The sequence below is a fragment of the Planococcus citri genome, chromosome 2 (genome assembly GCF_950023065.1).
Source record: "Planococcus citri chromosome 2, ihPlaCitr1.1, whole genome shotgun sequence".
In the NCBI taxonomy this organism is placed as follows: domain Eukaryota; kingdom Metazoa; phylum Arthropoda; class Insecta; order Hemiptera; family Pseudococcidae; genus Planococcus; species Planococcus citri.
Window position 1 is genome coordinate 41,861,293 of NC_088678.1, and position 16,345 is coordinate 41,877,637.

The window sequence follows — 16,345 nt, forward strand, 5'->3', positions numbered from 1 at the left end:
GATTCAAAAGAATCGATGCTCTGTGATTTTTCACAGAGTCGAAATTTGTGAACTGTCGTTTCACAATTTTCGACACTTGCAATTTATTTATTTTTAAATTTTGCATCGAGTTGGACGAATAAAAATTATGCTGGATAGTGAATAGAAAAAAAATGATAAGGAAACGGAAACGAAATAACCTTAGAAAATAACGAAACTGTAACGAAACGTGAAAGTGAAACCAAAAACCGAAACGTACCCACCGAGACATTTTTTATTTTTTCTATGCACAATGCACAATCACATTGAACATTTTTTGCACATTGTACACAGTCACAAAAATTCATGAACATTTTTTTGTACTTGTACATACAAACAATTATTTTTAAAATTTATATGTTTTTGAAAATGTCGTTTGTTTTAAAATCGAACCCCTTTGAAAACTTGTAAAGTTGTAAACACCTTGTTTTCCATTTTTTTTTTTTTTTGAAAATTGCAATAATTCGCACTTCGCAGTAGAGTAGTAGGTAGGGATGGCATGCTCAAATGCGCGCAACAGCACGATGAGCATTTGCTCAAATGCGCGAGAACGCATTTTAGTAATTTGCTCGAGCACGAGCATTTTCAAGGAAAAAATAAGGTAATTTTCAAAAATTTCGGATATTTATTACTCATTTTCGATATTTTTGCCTGTTTTTTGGTAAATTTAATGCATTTTTCAACTTTTTGATCTTCATTGTGATTTGTGTATTAGATTACACTTATTTTATGTAATGACTTTCTACTAATGTGTATCAAGTAAGGGGATGCGTAATAGTAAAATATGCTCGCGTGCTCGAGCAAATGCGCGCATATGCGCGCATGCGCGCACGCAAAACAACATGCGCGAGCATTTCCCATCCCTAGTAGTAGGTAGTTGGAAATGCTGGAGTTGATTTTAGTTAGGTTGACTTGAATATCAGATTTTTTTGAATTGAAAAATCTAAAAATGATAATTACCTACTACTACTGGTACTACTGTACTACACTATACGAGTAATTTAATTACGTATCTAATCATTATCGAATATTAGGTAAAAAATTAAAAATGCAATTTCTCGAAGTTTCGTCCTCGCTTCGTTTCCCTCATCCCATCTCTCACTACGTTAGGTCAGGCTCAGGCACTGGAATCTTGATACCCACCTATCTAGGTACAGAAGACTTCCGCTTATCCGGACTAATTGGGGAATTTGGTTGTCCGGATAAGCAAAAATCCGGATAATACGGATTAATGTTATTTTGGTTAATTTGGTTGAATTTTTGAAAGAAAATGGCTGTTTTTTGATGATAATGGTGTATTTTTGCAATTTTTAATAAAAAAATGCAAGGGATGAATTTTATTTCTTCAAAAAATAGAGAAAAACAAATTAAAAACAAAGATGACAATTTTTTTTACTAAGTACTTGTAAGTAATTCGTGTATGCTTGTCCGGATAATCGAATAGTCCGGATAATAAGGAGAATTTTTTTTCGTCCGGATAATACGGCTGTCCGGATAAGCGGAAGCCGGATAAGCGGAAGCCGGATAAGCGGAAGTCTACTGTACTTTTTTTCAATGGAAAGTTTTTGAAAAAATCAAAAATGGTAGAAAATGAATACACCTACTTAGATTTATGAATAATTACGATTATGAATAAGGTATTTCATTTTAAAGTTTTGAGAGCCAATTTTTTAGAAAAGAGTGCACTTTCAACTCGAACGCTAGGGGGGTTCGAAACATCCTACAGCAATCTAACTACCTACAGAAAGCTTCATGGCTTCAGCTTCAGGACAACAGAAGTTACAGAAAACGAGAAAAATATACTGCATCATTGACAGTATTCAACTGACAGCTAAGAAAATTTATAGGTGACGAATAGGAATAATTGTACAGTCTAAAATTACAAACCGGAGAGTAGAACAGAACCCAAATTGCGAGAACCAAGAACTGTCTCTTGTCTTGCCTAGCTCTTCCCTCCCCCATAAAATCTTTAAAAATGTTAAACACTCCGACTCAAAAACGCACTGTTTTTCAAAAAAAAAAATTGGCTTTGAAAACTTGAAAATGAAATTCATAATCATTAATCATAATGTTATCTAGGTAAATATTTTATTTTCTTCTAGTCTCATTTTTTTTAAAAACCTATATTTTAAAAAAATATGTAGACGCGACGACGCGACGCGAGTAACGACAGTCGACAAGAGAGGACGAAATTTTGAAAAATGGTTCAAGGAGGGGCCGTATTCATAAACGTTCAATAGAGTGGGAGTAGGGATCACTTGGCTAAGTGGTGAATTTTGAAGAAATTTTTCCAGGTGTGGTGTGATTGAATTTTTGAAAAAATGTTTATTATTAAATTGAAAGATTGGACTCCGAACGTCCGAAGTATCGATTTATTAATTTAGAAAAGAAAAATATAAAATTTTTATTCGTTTACTTACGATAAAAAATTGAAAATTGAATCAAGTGATCTCTCAGTAACGTCTAACGTCTACATGGCCCCAAGTGGTACATAAGACATTACATACTACATAGGTACATAATTATTATAAATTTAAATCTCCAATTATTGAATAATTAGCGTTATTTTTAAATTTTTTCAAAATAATTTGAAATTTTGCCATGGATGGAGTTACCTACGGTTTAAAAAAATCAAAAATCCCAACTAGGAACTGCAAAAATTGTAATTTTCTAATTTTCAAAAAAAAAATGAATAAAATTTAAAATATGTAAATTAAAAGTTTTTCTTTATTAAAAACTTATAAAAAGAGGTGGTGTTGATGTTGAGTTGATTCCTTTGCGGCTCTGCTAGGTGGTGAATTTTAGTTTTGACAACAGTCAACAACAGTCAAGTTTCATCACTTTCAAGCTTCGTCATTCGTGTTTCATGTCATGTTCATGTTTGAATTTTGAACTTTTGAACTTTTCAAAAGATTCACATCACAATTTGTTTGATGATATGAAAAACAAAAAAAAAATGAAACTGAATCTGAAAGGGCAGGGCATCGTTACATTGTTATTTGTTTTATGTTTTCGTTAATTCGTTATTATTTCGTTTCTGCTATCGTTATCGCATTTAAGCATTCCTTACATACATTTCAGCAACGCTAAATTTTTCTCCACTCCGATTGGCTCTCGCGTTCTCGCACGATCCCACCCACCGAACTCTTATCATCGTTATCATTTTTGAACTTGGAAAATTTTTTAAGTTTCATGCGAACCTGTATCATGCTTTCAATACACAGACAATTTACGATCTAAATGACCATATTTTATTATGCAAAAGGTACAAAAACAAAAAAAATTATCGAATACATATGCCTTAGTGGCTTAGCTTAGATTAATCAACAAAATGAAATATTTTATAGTTATAATGCTTTTGGTAGCTTTTGGTTTTGCTCTCATTACAGTAAACAGTAACTTCATTCACTTAGGTACGAAATTTCATAAAATAATGACTCAGATTTACAACATAAACTAAATAATCACCAAAGTGACCAAAATCAACAAATAAAATATATTCCTTTATCGCGCATCGAATTTCGCATACAGCAACAACATTGGAAACGATAACACTATTGGGCGGTAAATCATCAGTTTTAATTTTGTGGCTGAAATATAATGGGCTCCATTTCTGCATTGTCTATTTCCGATGTAATTTGCGATAATCTGAAGGGTTTACAATGCTGCAGTTTCGATGTGAGCTTGAAAATTTTTGTAAGTTCAAAAATGGCAATGATGATAAGGAGTTCGGCGGGTGTCGGGTGAGATCGTGCATGAACGCGAGAGCCAATCAGAGTGGAGAAAAATTTAGCGTTGCTGAAATGTATGTAAGGAAACTAGACGTTAAAGTGCACTAGTTTTTTTTTCCGGTGCAAAAACTCGGAAGCCGTCGGGTATTGCCGGCGGTACTTCGTTCAACTTGTATTTATCATTTGATCGTCAGTTCGTCATCTTTCTGTTCTTCCCAGTTCCCGAAGGCTCCCAATGTTTTGTCAGTGTGATGATTTTATTATTTTTATTTGATGATAATCTTCCCGACACTAGTTTTTCAAATTCAAATTTTTGATGTCAAGTATTTTTCGGTTTCTTGATCCAAAACTAAAGCCTAATACTAATGATGTTCGTATGAACTTACTTGATAGTTGATGTGGATTGAAAAACCACTGTCACTACGTACAGAGGCGAAGATTATTGGCAAAATCACCGCGAACTGAGAAAGAAAATATGAAAAAACAGTAAACAAGTTGAATTAAGTAGATTATTACGTATTTCCGAGCTTTTGACAATTGTTTTTCAACTCATATATACCAAATTTGCGTACATAGTATGTTTCGTGGAGTATGATCAGTTCAGTTGATGAACGATAGTTATGTTTATGTATCAACACTATCAGGCTTAACTTTATTAAAAAAACACCTTGAAATGATGATAATTGATCCATATAACGATTAATATTATGGAAAATTCTGAATAAGTAATCATATTATGTAGTACATAATGTTATTTTATATTTTCACCTTTATAAAGCAGAACAGAGTTGGAGAGTTATCAGTTATCACACTAGAGAAATAGAACAAGTTGAACGAAGTACCGCCGACAATACCCGACGGCTTCCGAGTTTTTGCACCGGAAAAAAAAACTAGTGCACTTTAACGTCTAGTTGTAAGGAATGCTTAAATAGGTTTGTTCGTTTTTATTACTCGGTCTAACCGGGTCTACACTTTCCTTACTCTCCTTACTCCGCTCTCCACTTTTTACCCCTGATTTAACCAAAGACCTATAACAGGTCTCTGGATTTAACCTTACCCGGGTGAGAAACCTGGTTAAAAACGAACAAACCTAATGCATCGTTATCGATTTCCATCCAGTACCATCCAGAAAAGAAAAAACACCATGATATCTTTATTCTTATCAAAAAATTTGTTTATTTACGTTTTTTTCATTTTTATTTTTTTGAAAAAAATTTCGAAACTAAGAATAAGAAATGAGAATGCTGTTAAAGGATTATGTTATTAATTTCTAGTGAAACTTGATACATATTTGTGGTCGTTTCTGTTGACTCTTCATCAGGGAAAGGTAAGAAAACATTTTAGCGACTTTCAACTGAACTAAGAAAGTTATTCGTATTATCATACACTCATACCTTCAAACTTCCAGATACACAATTAAATGCAATAAAAATTGCTTTAAACAACATGTTTCCTAATTGAATTTATTTTTCTTTTAGATCCATATTACCTGAAAGGAAAGTCACACTACCTTTGCCATGAATTTCCGAAGTCAAGACAAGAAAAAAATCAGTACCATTCGCAGACAAGGAAAACTATGTTCTAATTGCTTTCAGTCATCTGTGTACTCGTTTTGCATTCATTGCGATCCCAATTCAATCAAATGCAGCGCCTGCTCTACAGAATTTGACAGTATCGAAAATTTTATTCATCACATAGATGAAATTCACTCAGATTTGGCTCATAAAAAATATCAAAAAAATATTGACAACAAACAAACAAGTTTACGTTTATGTATGACGATTAAAAAAAAGAAAAAATTGCTATTCATCTGTTCGACATGCAAATCTTTGTTTTCAACCGTTAAAGAATTGAAGATACACGTCGCCAGGGTACATTTAAAGAAGACCTTTCAATGCGCTCATTGCGAGAGAAAATTTGTCAACAAAATAACTTTGAGAAAACACGTTTTAGATCATCTTATCGAACCTTCGTTCACATGTAACATATGTAATTCAAATTTTAAAACTTTTTATACGCTGAAAAATCACATTCTTAGTCATGTAGGTAACAATAATTACAAGTGTTCCTTATGTGACAAAAAGTTCAACCATGTGCATAGTTTAATAAGACATGTTAAACAGCACTCAGCTACGAAATGCTTTTCTTGCGCAGAATGTGGTAAATCATTTTCGTTCAATTTTTCTCTAACGAGACATCTAAACACTCATTTTCAAAAACAACTGTATTCCTGCGATCTCTGTGGTAAGAAGTATAAATGGAAAACTGATTTGACTAAGCATATCGCAAGTCATCATTCTGAAAATCAATTTCGGTGTAAAATTTGTGATAAAACATTTTCCGTACGATCGTGTTTTACTCAGCACCAGCTTAAGCATAATGCTGCGAAACTGTACCATTGTTATTGTGGAAAATCGTTTAAATATCAATCTTGTTTGTCTCGACATAAAGCGTTCCACAGGAAGCAGCTGAAGCAAGCTCAGACTAATTAGATTATTAAATTTTTTTTTCAATTCGTCGTGATTTTTTTTTTGGTGTTATGTAGTATTATTCTGTGATTTCCTTTTAAGTTAATTTTTGTATTTTTTTTGTAATTTTATTTTTCATGACGCAGATTTTTGACGATTTTATTTAATGTTGTATCTAACACTGATACGAATCTACTTATTGATTTTGTAAAACTTCACAATTTTTTAATTTTATTATTGTAGTAGGTACCTACATTTTATGTATTTATTCTCACAATTTGAAGTTTTTATCATTTTATTTCTATGTTTAAAAAAATGTTGACAATAAAAACTTATCTGACGTATCCAGTTCAGATATTATTTTACAATGTAAACATACCTTTTATACTTTTTTCAACCACAAACATAATATGAATCGACTTGAGAAAAATTTCGATAAATACCTAGTTAGGTGATGTGGTCAATTTTTTTTATTCATGTACAGCTCAATAAAAATTAAAGCGGGTGTTTTTCTCAAGATATGAAAATAAGTATAACTCCTTGAGCGTTTGCTAATAATAAAATTCAAGAGATCACGCCAAGTTTTTTACGCTCCGAGAAATTTATTAAAGAATTATTTCACCATGTAAGTAATTGATTGTTTTTTAACCAAGTAGTTATAGCTGATTTATTAAACTGTCGCAGGTAATTTTTACATGATTTATCGTAGTTTTATTTTGTACATGTAAACTGGTTTAAGTGAAAATCGTTTCAAGGAGTTACGTTCGATAGTGAAGTACAAAAAAGTGCATTTTATGAAGCTAATGAGATTTGAATAAATTTTGCTGACGTATATATTTAATAGATGTGTTCTAATTAGCAATCGATGTAGAAGTCATATTTGGAAAGATTATAGGTACGCTTATGTTAGTACCTAATAAATAACACTATACTATGTCGATAGCTCGATACGTTTATTGTTTATCCGTATTTAAACTTCTTCATTAATCTGGCCGATAAATAAATCCCTGAAATTTTAAAGGTAGGTATAATTTAAAAACAAAGTATGCGAATAATGAAGGTTTTGGTGTGGTTGGTATTTTATTGCTTCATTATTTTGAATCCAGCTCGTAATTAGAATTTCTTTGCTATTTGGATACGATTTATGATAACACTTGAAATTGACAGCTTCGGCGTTTGCCTAAATAATATGTTTGAGCTGTCATCTGGAGGAAGGGAAGAGTTATTATTACGAGCAATCTTAATGTAGGCTATTAGGCGAACGATATGAGCAATCGTATGTTCATTAGCCATGAAATCAGTAACGTTTTTATCTAAATTCCACGACTTGGGCAAAATTTTTGAAAATTATGTGGGTCAATTTGCTTATGATAAATAAAAGAACTAAAATTAGAATTTTTTTCAGAAAAATCAGAAAAACATATGTACTGACTAAAAACCCAGCTACATACTATAGGAATCCAGATCGCAATTTTTATGCAAAATTTATATCGTTATTTTCAACAGGTATTTTCGAAACCACCTAACCCATTAGTTTTAAATTTATCCCTAGGGAAAATTCGCAATATAGAATTAATGAAAATTTACTTAATTCTATAATAAGATACCGGTCTAACTTATAATATTTGAGGCGATGGTATGCCCACACAGCGCATTATAGTGGCGTCTTACATATCAACATATCATACTACCTAGCTTATTATGTAAGGTAAATAACAAAAAAAGGACATGTGCAAGATGTAATTCTGTAACCTTAATACATTCTTTGCAACTAATAACATTTTACTAATAGGTACGAATTTTAAAAATAACATCTCTTTCGAACGTGTACAATAATAAAATACCTACCAAAAAAAAACCCTCACATTCTAACACTACCTAGGTATATCTACCTTACGTGTGTGGACCTTTACTCTTGTACATACCTACTTATAGATACATCCATCGAAAGGACAACATAATAATTTAGCTGGAACTTATCCAACTGCAGTAAAACATTATTAATATCGTGTAATCGACATTCTGCATAGTTGCAGAGGACCTCACACAAGGTTTTTATTCTTTCTCTTTACATCAGTGTGGCCGTTAGGTTTTTTTTTAGTGATTTCCAATACCACAATGCTAATCTAGTTCTAGTTTTATCAGTTTTCAAAAGGTGCCTTAATTTATTTTCATCGTAATGTACTCGAAGAAAGTGTCGTATATGACGCAAGCTCGCCGCAAGATATTCACGTATGTTCTAGAAAGTTAAAATGTCATTCAGAGGCATCTGTTCGCTGTTTATGACCGAAACCATATAGGCTACAGTTGCCTATAGTAATTGAATTTTTTGTTAACGCTTCGAGAATTAAATCACCTAAGGTCATCTTGCAATTTAACCGTTACACTTCGCGTATCTCCATACAATAAATTATACAAATGCAAAAAATAAAAGATGTCGCGGCGCTGTTGCTATATCTCGAATTTAATAAGTCACATCCATAGTGTACATTGGATGGAAAATTTTATATGCTGCTTGTCTTCATCGCGTAAAAGTAGGTGTTTATTGAGACAAAACAAGTGTCTTATAGACATTTTATACTCGCCGAGTATGTTATTGTGTATCTCTGTGAAGACGTACATTTAGAATATGCTTTACTTTAAACACTTCGGCGTTGACCGTTTTTTACTTTTATGCTAATAAGGTCTTATACCTATGTAAGGTAATGTGTAGTTAACGAGATCTGGTTTACCAATAATGTATTCATGAATGTTGGCGCCTTTATTTTGATTTACTACTAGTCTAAGAATTAATTACTTTTCGATTTAATGTTATTGTCGCCTTTTATATTTATGTTGGCTAAACGGACACGCCTCAATATTCAAGGTTGAAATTTGTATAAAAATTGATCGTTCTCATGGTATACTTAGTTTCTTTTAATCACGTACAAACTATATACTCATTTTAAACAGGTGGTGAAATTAGCTTTGAAAGTATGCGGAACGAGAAGTATACCAACGAAAGTTTCTTTTTTTTCACTACAGCTTTTGATTTATTGAATCGAAGATGATTTATTTATCCATCTTAAAAGCATCTATCAACGGATCAACTGATCAAGTATGCTTACGGTAGGTATGAAAAATTCACCCAAAGCCATGTACTTCAGCGATGAGATTTTCAATTTCTGTAAAAATTACGAACTACCTACCTATTCTATTATTTGCAGTAAACGAGATCGAGAATTGTTTTCAAAAATGATTTTTGAAATTAAAGCTCAATAAAAAAAATTTAAAAAAATATGTCATCTTTTTGGAAGTGTCACAGATGTCGCAAGTTCTGCAGCCCAGCTGGGCAGCTGCACTGCTGCAGGCCCTTTACCCCCTCCTACCTTCATTGCCTGACATGGCTACTGTTTAATGTTTGTAAACACGTGCTCCTCTTATCACTAAATGATTGATAATCGGGGAGTTTTGAATTTTTTTTCAAGTTTTGGAATAATTTTGGAATTTTTTCATTTGGAAGAAGAGCTCATGCAGTCAACGGAAGATTAGATTACCACTTGGCAGAATCAACATTTGAAACTTTTCGGTACGGTAATGGTCACAAAAGAGGATGAGAGGAGTAGGTATATATTTCTTTTCAATGAAGCCATTGAGAGCCATTCGGCGTTAACATCTCGTGGCGGCGCCACCATCGACTTGCTGAAAGGGGGACTTTTTGCAGAGAATCACATTCATTCGCATCTCGACAAGTCGTGTGTGCGCGAGTGTAAGCGTGCGTGAGTATGGAAATGTCCCCCTTTCAGCATGATAACATGTGTTTCATGCATTTCACCGCCAGAGTGCAACACATGTTCGTTGACTCCGAATTAGTAGGAACAGGAATACATAATACATTATTGGGGTCACTTGACGAATTTTTCATCGATGAAATTGCAATGTAGGTACATGTATTTCCTCCATCACCATTCACCATCACAAAAGTAATCAACGCATTCACTCACGATATACTTAATTTTATGTCGATTCATCTAGTGCACAATCGATGAGTTGGTCAATAACCCGACGATATGGATTATTGCAATCACACCGATGTTTTGTCTGCGTTCGTTACTTGGAAACTGGAAGTACCTTCTACAATAGATCTGAGCCGAACGAGTAAATACAGCAAGTAAGTACGTTTTTTGATTGTGCTAAATTCCTCTTCATGATTTCTAGAATTATGAAATGTATTATTAATTCAGAGCTTCGAAGAAATTGCAGTCCATTTGTAAACAAATGAATTCATTCTTAAGAGATGGACGAATGAAGTTACAGAACTTAGGTAATAGGTACCCAGTCACATTTCCAGGAATTCTGTAGGTATAAAAATATGAAGTGTCGGCAGTGTCGCGACTCTTAAGATTTTATGAAATCATACCTCGTTGGTAAAGCAGAAGAATTTGATATAAATTGGTGCTCATACGGCGCCTACGTTACTTACTACCTACCATATCCCTCAAGAAAATTATCTGAAATGTAGTATCAAGTATAAAGCAGTAGTGTTTTTATTTTAATAGGTGAAGAATTTCTCCGCATGAGTCCGACATGGTGTAAGATATATCTCGTCTAATCAACGTGAGTAATGAATAATGATTTAGAAGAAAGAGGTATCTTTTATGATTTTATCGGGTACACTATTGTCCGAGTTGTTTTTTTCCGGCACCGCTTTGCTACTCCGAACGGAATACTGCACAAACTACACGCTCTTCTCATTTGGTAGGTATAACTAGATGCTTTTAAAAATATGAAATAATAACAATACAGTTTCGTAATAAACAGTATGTAATATGTATGTAGTAGGTAGGTATACACTTACCAAAATGTTACAGTAGGAAAAAAAATGTGAATTTCATATCGTTAATCTCAAGAACTGATGCTCGTGCTTCGTGGTATTTGGTTTCAAGTTCAGCTTGATTTTAGGTTACATTGAGTGGCTTCTACATGTATTTGAGTAGCAAATATTTCAATGTTGAACTAGTTATGAATGATATGACTGTTGGAAAATATTTTAAACGAGTGGAAAGTTTTAAACTTGGCTGTCAATCTTCTTTGGTCAGTTGAATAACTCCATTTATTCTTATCCACTTGATCAGTCCTAAAAATATTTTTAATATATGTGTGCGGTTACTTAGCGAATACCTTTAACCTAATCCAGATTAAACTTCGGAGAAAATGACTATATTTTTAATGTTATCATACCTACTTATATAGTGGCTGGTTTCATAGGAACGTATAGTTATTTTCGTGGAAAATTCAGTCTTATTGCTGTTTTACTACCTGGCGCTATTTTAAAAGCAGCTCATCCGAGCTAATCTGCATTCGATTCCGTATTTGAGTGAAATTTGATTAACCGAGCTAGGTCGATATTTATCGCACATTCTATTTTTTTATTATAAAAATCTGTTGATAATTTCAAGCCAAAATCTGTAACATTTTTGAAAAACAATGATAATAAATTTGGTTAATTGTAACCTACTTTAAAGTTGGTATGTACCTATTAAAGTGGCACTGCTTTTGAAAGTCACATTCACATATTTGAGACAATAAAGAATAATCCACTCAAACTTTAGGGTAAAAACTTCATCGCATTATTTAACGTTATATTTCGTTTACTTTCGTTTTTTAACAAGTTCCATTACAACGATCGTGCCGCTCGTATTTGGCAAATTATTACAAGAATTGAAAGCAAAACGCAATACAATTTTATGGTTGCATTTTTCCATTCCACTTTTTAAAAAGTTTCTCAACGCAATAATACTTAGAAGAAAATATTACTCCAGCCAAACGTACGATAGTGTGTGGTAAAAACCACTAAGAAAAATTTTAATAACTTACATGCATAATTTTCAGACTAATTATCCAACGATTTTTTTCTCTTTTTTATGTAAGTATCTGTATTCTGTACTTTCGAACCCCAATATTATGTAAGCTTGGAAAACTTTTAAACTCGGTGATGATAACTATTTTAAAAAATTTTATTGGCCCTTGTCTATACTTCGCAAGGTCATGATAGGAAAAAAAATCAAAAGCGTACTGGAGATTGGCGCCATCGCAGATTTCTCTGTACTTGGAAATTCCCTTAGTAATTGTTCATTTTAGAATTTATTCGTGAATTACCCTGTATGTACTGATTATATCTGTTATTGTTTTAATGGGATGATTGTTGGGTAAATTTTGACTATAGATTGGTTAAATGAAGCAGGTGCTTGATTTTTGTCATGAGAGTTCATTTTTAGTTAGTAGGTAGGTCACGGAGTCAAGATGATGGCCGGTGTTGTGAAAAATTTCAACGGTCGACTCTCAGCTAAATTTTGGCTATGGGAGTTTCGGACTTTGTTTTTTTTTTTTTAAAGGCGAGTCTCACCCAAATCGAAGGCAATCACCTCGAAAACACTCCCTTGTAAGAATTTTTTTTTTCAAAGGCAGTTTCAAATTATTCGGCGGAGTGGGCATCATTTTTAGCCTCAAAATTAATTTAAAAAATATCACAGTTCAAATCTCTCGCAAGAAAAATTGAATGGATTTTTTTTTTTCAGTTTTCTAGTTCGAATCACATTTACCAGACGAATCCAGTTCTGCTCGATGAATATCAATCTCCAATTTCCATCGAATTTCATCAACAAGTTGGACAATTTGGAAGAGAAATGTCATCCTACATCCAGCCGTCGATATTTTTCATACAGACAATTTTGCTGCACATACGAGTACAACACATATCGAGTGAACCAACGAATTTCAATAAGAGTACCTATAGACATATACGTACTACGTAGGTATGTACCTATGAAGCAGCAACAGTTTGAACAATTTGTAAAAAGAACGAGTAATTACCACGAGGACTGGTGGAATGCGGCGTATTCAACCATAAAATACCCCAGCTTAACCTGCATTTAAAAAAACATAGACAAATGGTACAGTAATGGTTTTGATCGAGCTACGAATACAATACACGCGATATTCCTCATCCTCATCATACTCTCGTGCGCTACAATCGCTCATATACGAGTTGCCAGTCGCTGGATCGGATATGGAACAATGGAAAATATATTGTTCGCTATTCTCCGTATACAGCCAACGAACCAACGAACCAACGAACCATCCAACCAGTCGTCATTGGCGAAAATAAAAAATTAATAAATTTAAACGATAAAGCAGCGCAACGTCGGTCGCCAACATTTGTCCATTTTATATGTTAAACAATTCGCACTCGCAGAAGGGTTAATTAACGAAACAAACTGCTTTTTAATTGTCCGAAAAGTCAATTATACAAAACCACGTGGTGGTACGAATAATGCGAGAAACAATGCATCTTCAGCATCCTAGCCACACATACCAGCTGATTGTTGGTAGGACAGAGCATGCGCCTCGGCGATTCCACTATGTGTGTACCCGCGGTGATTGTGTCGGCTTTTATAATGCCGATATGTGATAGTAACTGATTATCCATGCTTCGGTATGTTCAAATATCCCATACAGTTACTTATACTATTATTTCGCGATCAGCATATGTCGACGAGCCGGTTAAATTGTACAGTATTTTTCGATATTTAATCATCCGATAGATATTTTTTTGTCGTTAATTTTTTTCTTCAATTTTTAGTGATTCGTGGTCATCGTCGTCGGTATATGGGAAAATTTTTCTGTGATATTTTGCGATATCTTGTATACTTGCCGCGAACGTCTCTCAATACGCGTGTTAATTATACCTATTAGAAAAATATTAATCATCGTCTGGTTCGAGTATAGATACATGGTCAATTCAACTCTTCAGTATATCAGTACCTATTTATGTAGTACATATACCTAATGTACTCGTATTTTCGATAATCGCGACTGAATTTTTGTAATTCCGTTCGCGAGGTGCGGAAATGTTCTATACCCACGACCGGAAACATCGAATACGAGATTCGCGGTGTTATTATAATTGATTGGTTCATTATTGGAACGTGTACACCTATACAGCTGTATCCATCCCAAGTGTAGGAACCTACTTGAAATCGAACTCATAATTATGTAAAAACGTAATCGACTTGCGATAATGATTACGTTGCATTTTTGGACATTCCGATACCCCGTTACGTACAAACATCGGGGCAAGAAGAAACCTGATTCCTTTGTAAGTTGAAGGAATTATAGAAGAAAAAATCAGGTTGAATGCATTATTAAAAAGGCATGAAGAAAAAATTCTGGGGGTTCCAAAGCTATTGGAAATGGTACGGATTAGCAATGACATTATTAGTGACAATTATTAACGCCGATAATTACGCGCATCATTTTCGTAATCATCACAACAATCAACGTAGCAAGAAATCGTCGCGTAGTAGCGATACGGATATTAGTCAGTCGGTATCAGCTAATATATCCATGGACGATTATACTATTGGATCTCAATTAGAAAGAGTACCTCCGATTCCGAATACTACCGAGTACCACTTCGAAAGAACCACCGAAAAGTATTGTAAGTATATTTTGAGTGTTTGCCTTAGGTACATATACAGGTACGAGTGCTTTAGATAGATATGCATATGGTTTAATTATACGTGTGCTTTTTTAAATGGCGTGTATAGCCAACGTCCACTGGTTAAATTGTTAAAAGATCGTTGTTTGAGACCAATTTTCCTGATGTTTGAATACCTGCTTCTTTACTTTAATATTACAGCATGGTTCTCAATAAACTCATGAACATACCTAAATAATTCTCAGAACCTATAGTACAATACAAATGAATATTTGAGTATGTTTTAAAGGCCATAAAATGCATAGTCTGACGTAATTTTACTATTTTGAAAAAGAGATGAAGTTGCATGAGAACATTATCAAATGGCTAGAATGAGTGATATTCAAAAATTTTAAGCCTCAGTATCACAAATACAGTACGTATCTAAACCTAAACAGAGTGTCTTATCAAATATCTGCCAAAAGTAGGATTTGAGTACCTACGTCCTACGTACGTATTTGGGTGGTATGTATAGTGAGCAAAACACTCAATTTTCTTGATGGGACAAATCTTTGTTACGAATATGTAGAAAACATTTAATTATGAATGTAGAATGTAAAAAAAAAAATTTAGCACATGCACATAATAGGAACGAAAGTTTTTGAGCAAGGCCAAATAAGCTGCAGGTGAATTCAAATCAATGTTTCAAAAATTGCAGTTCTTTTACAAATACATATTTATTTCAAAAATGAAGAAGGTATACCTATTTAAGAAAAAAAAGCTATCAACACAAACGATTGAAAATCCACTTCTCTACAACTTTGGTTCCTTCCAGTTTTATACTGATACTCGTCGTTTGTCTCCCTCTCCGCCCTCTCACCTGGAACGCCTAAAATGTTGATACTTAGTACATTTTCTCAATATTGCCTCAAGATTTAAAAAAATAATAATTGATGGAAAATGTTCATAAATTTTAATTTAAAATTTTTTTTTCTAATATCCAAACAGCATCATTTCAAAATCTATTATTCAGTGCTGTAGATATTCTTTCACAAAATATTATTTTGCTAAAAAAATTTGAAGCGACCCCTGGTAAGGTCGGCTGACTAATATGAAAAATATCACTTAGATTTTGACTACCTACTCTTACTATGCATTTGATGAACATTTTTATTTCTTACACTTACTTCAGTTTATACCATAATTGTGTGTCTTGATTGAAAATGCAAGTAGTACTTATACGTTTTTGGGGACACCCTGTATGTTTAAGAGCATGAATTATGCGAATTCAGCTTCAATTATTTCAATTTTTTCAACTCAAAATGAAGTTCAACAGCAAGTTATTCTCTCAAGCAGAGATGATTCAAACGTTTGGGGGGGGGGGAATTTGAAACGAAAAATCCGTATAAGAGTTCAAAAAATTAAATGATGTGTTTTGAACCAGAAATTAGCATTTTCCCAATTGATTTGGTTTCATTTTCAGAATTTCTCGAGTTGAGTATTCTCTGAAAATGTTGAAAATTAGAACATTTTTGCATGAACTTGAAATCAGTCACAGCGAAGCGAGGGCAAAAGCTTCGGAAAATTCATAATGCAAAAAAGTAAAATTAAGTACATTATAATACTTTTAATTCAATCTGTCTTTTAAAATTTTAAAAATCCGTATAAAA

General features: G+C 33.2%; 2 protein-coding genes and 1 long non-coding RNA gene across 3 annotated transcripts in view; 2 read left to right on the forward strand and 1 right to left on the reverse strand.

Annotated features, from left to right (window-relative positions):
- Positions 1-3,246: 3,246 nt before the first annotated feature.
- LOC135835824 (uncharacterized) lies at positions 3,247-4,693 on the reverse strand. Its single transcript, XR_010556956.1, has 2 exons — positions 4,518-4,693; positions 3,247-4,210 (listed from the first exon to the last, which is right to left on the reverse strand). It is a non-coding gene; the product is annotated as an uncharacterized LOC135835824 (long non-coding RNA).
- A 230-nt stretch (positions 4,694-4,923) lies between these two features.
- LOC135835825 (oocyte zinc finger protein XlCOF26-like) lies at positions 4,924-6,982 on the forward strand. The gene is made up of 2 exons (XM_065350257.1): positions 4,924-5,076; positions 5,228-6,982. Exon 2 carries the CDS (start codon positions 5,267-5,269, stop codon positions 6,239-6,241), a length of 975 nt encoding a protein of 324 aa, XP_065206329.1. The 5' UTR covers positions 4,924-5,076; positions 5,228-5,266; the 3' UTR covers positions 6,242-6,982.
- Positions 6,983-12,994: 6,012 nt separating this feature from the next.
- The window catches only part of LOC135835826 (inhibin beta chain-like), a 50,884-nt gene continuing 47,533 nt past the window's right edge, over positions 12,995-16,345 (forward strand). The window contains exon 1 of the mRNA XM_065350258.1: positions 12,995-14,696. Coding sequence (XP_065206330.1) covers positions 14,411-14,696 — 286 coding nt within the window. The 5' untranslated portion in view covers positions 12,995-14,410. The remainder of the gene's footprint in view (positions 14,697-16,345) is intronic.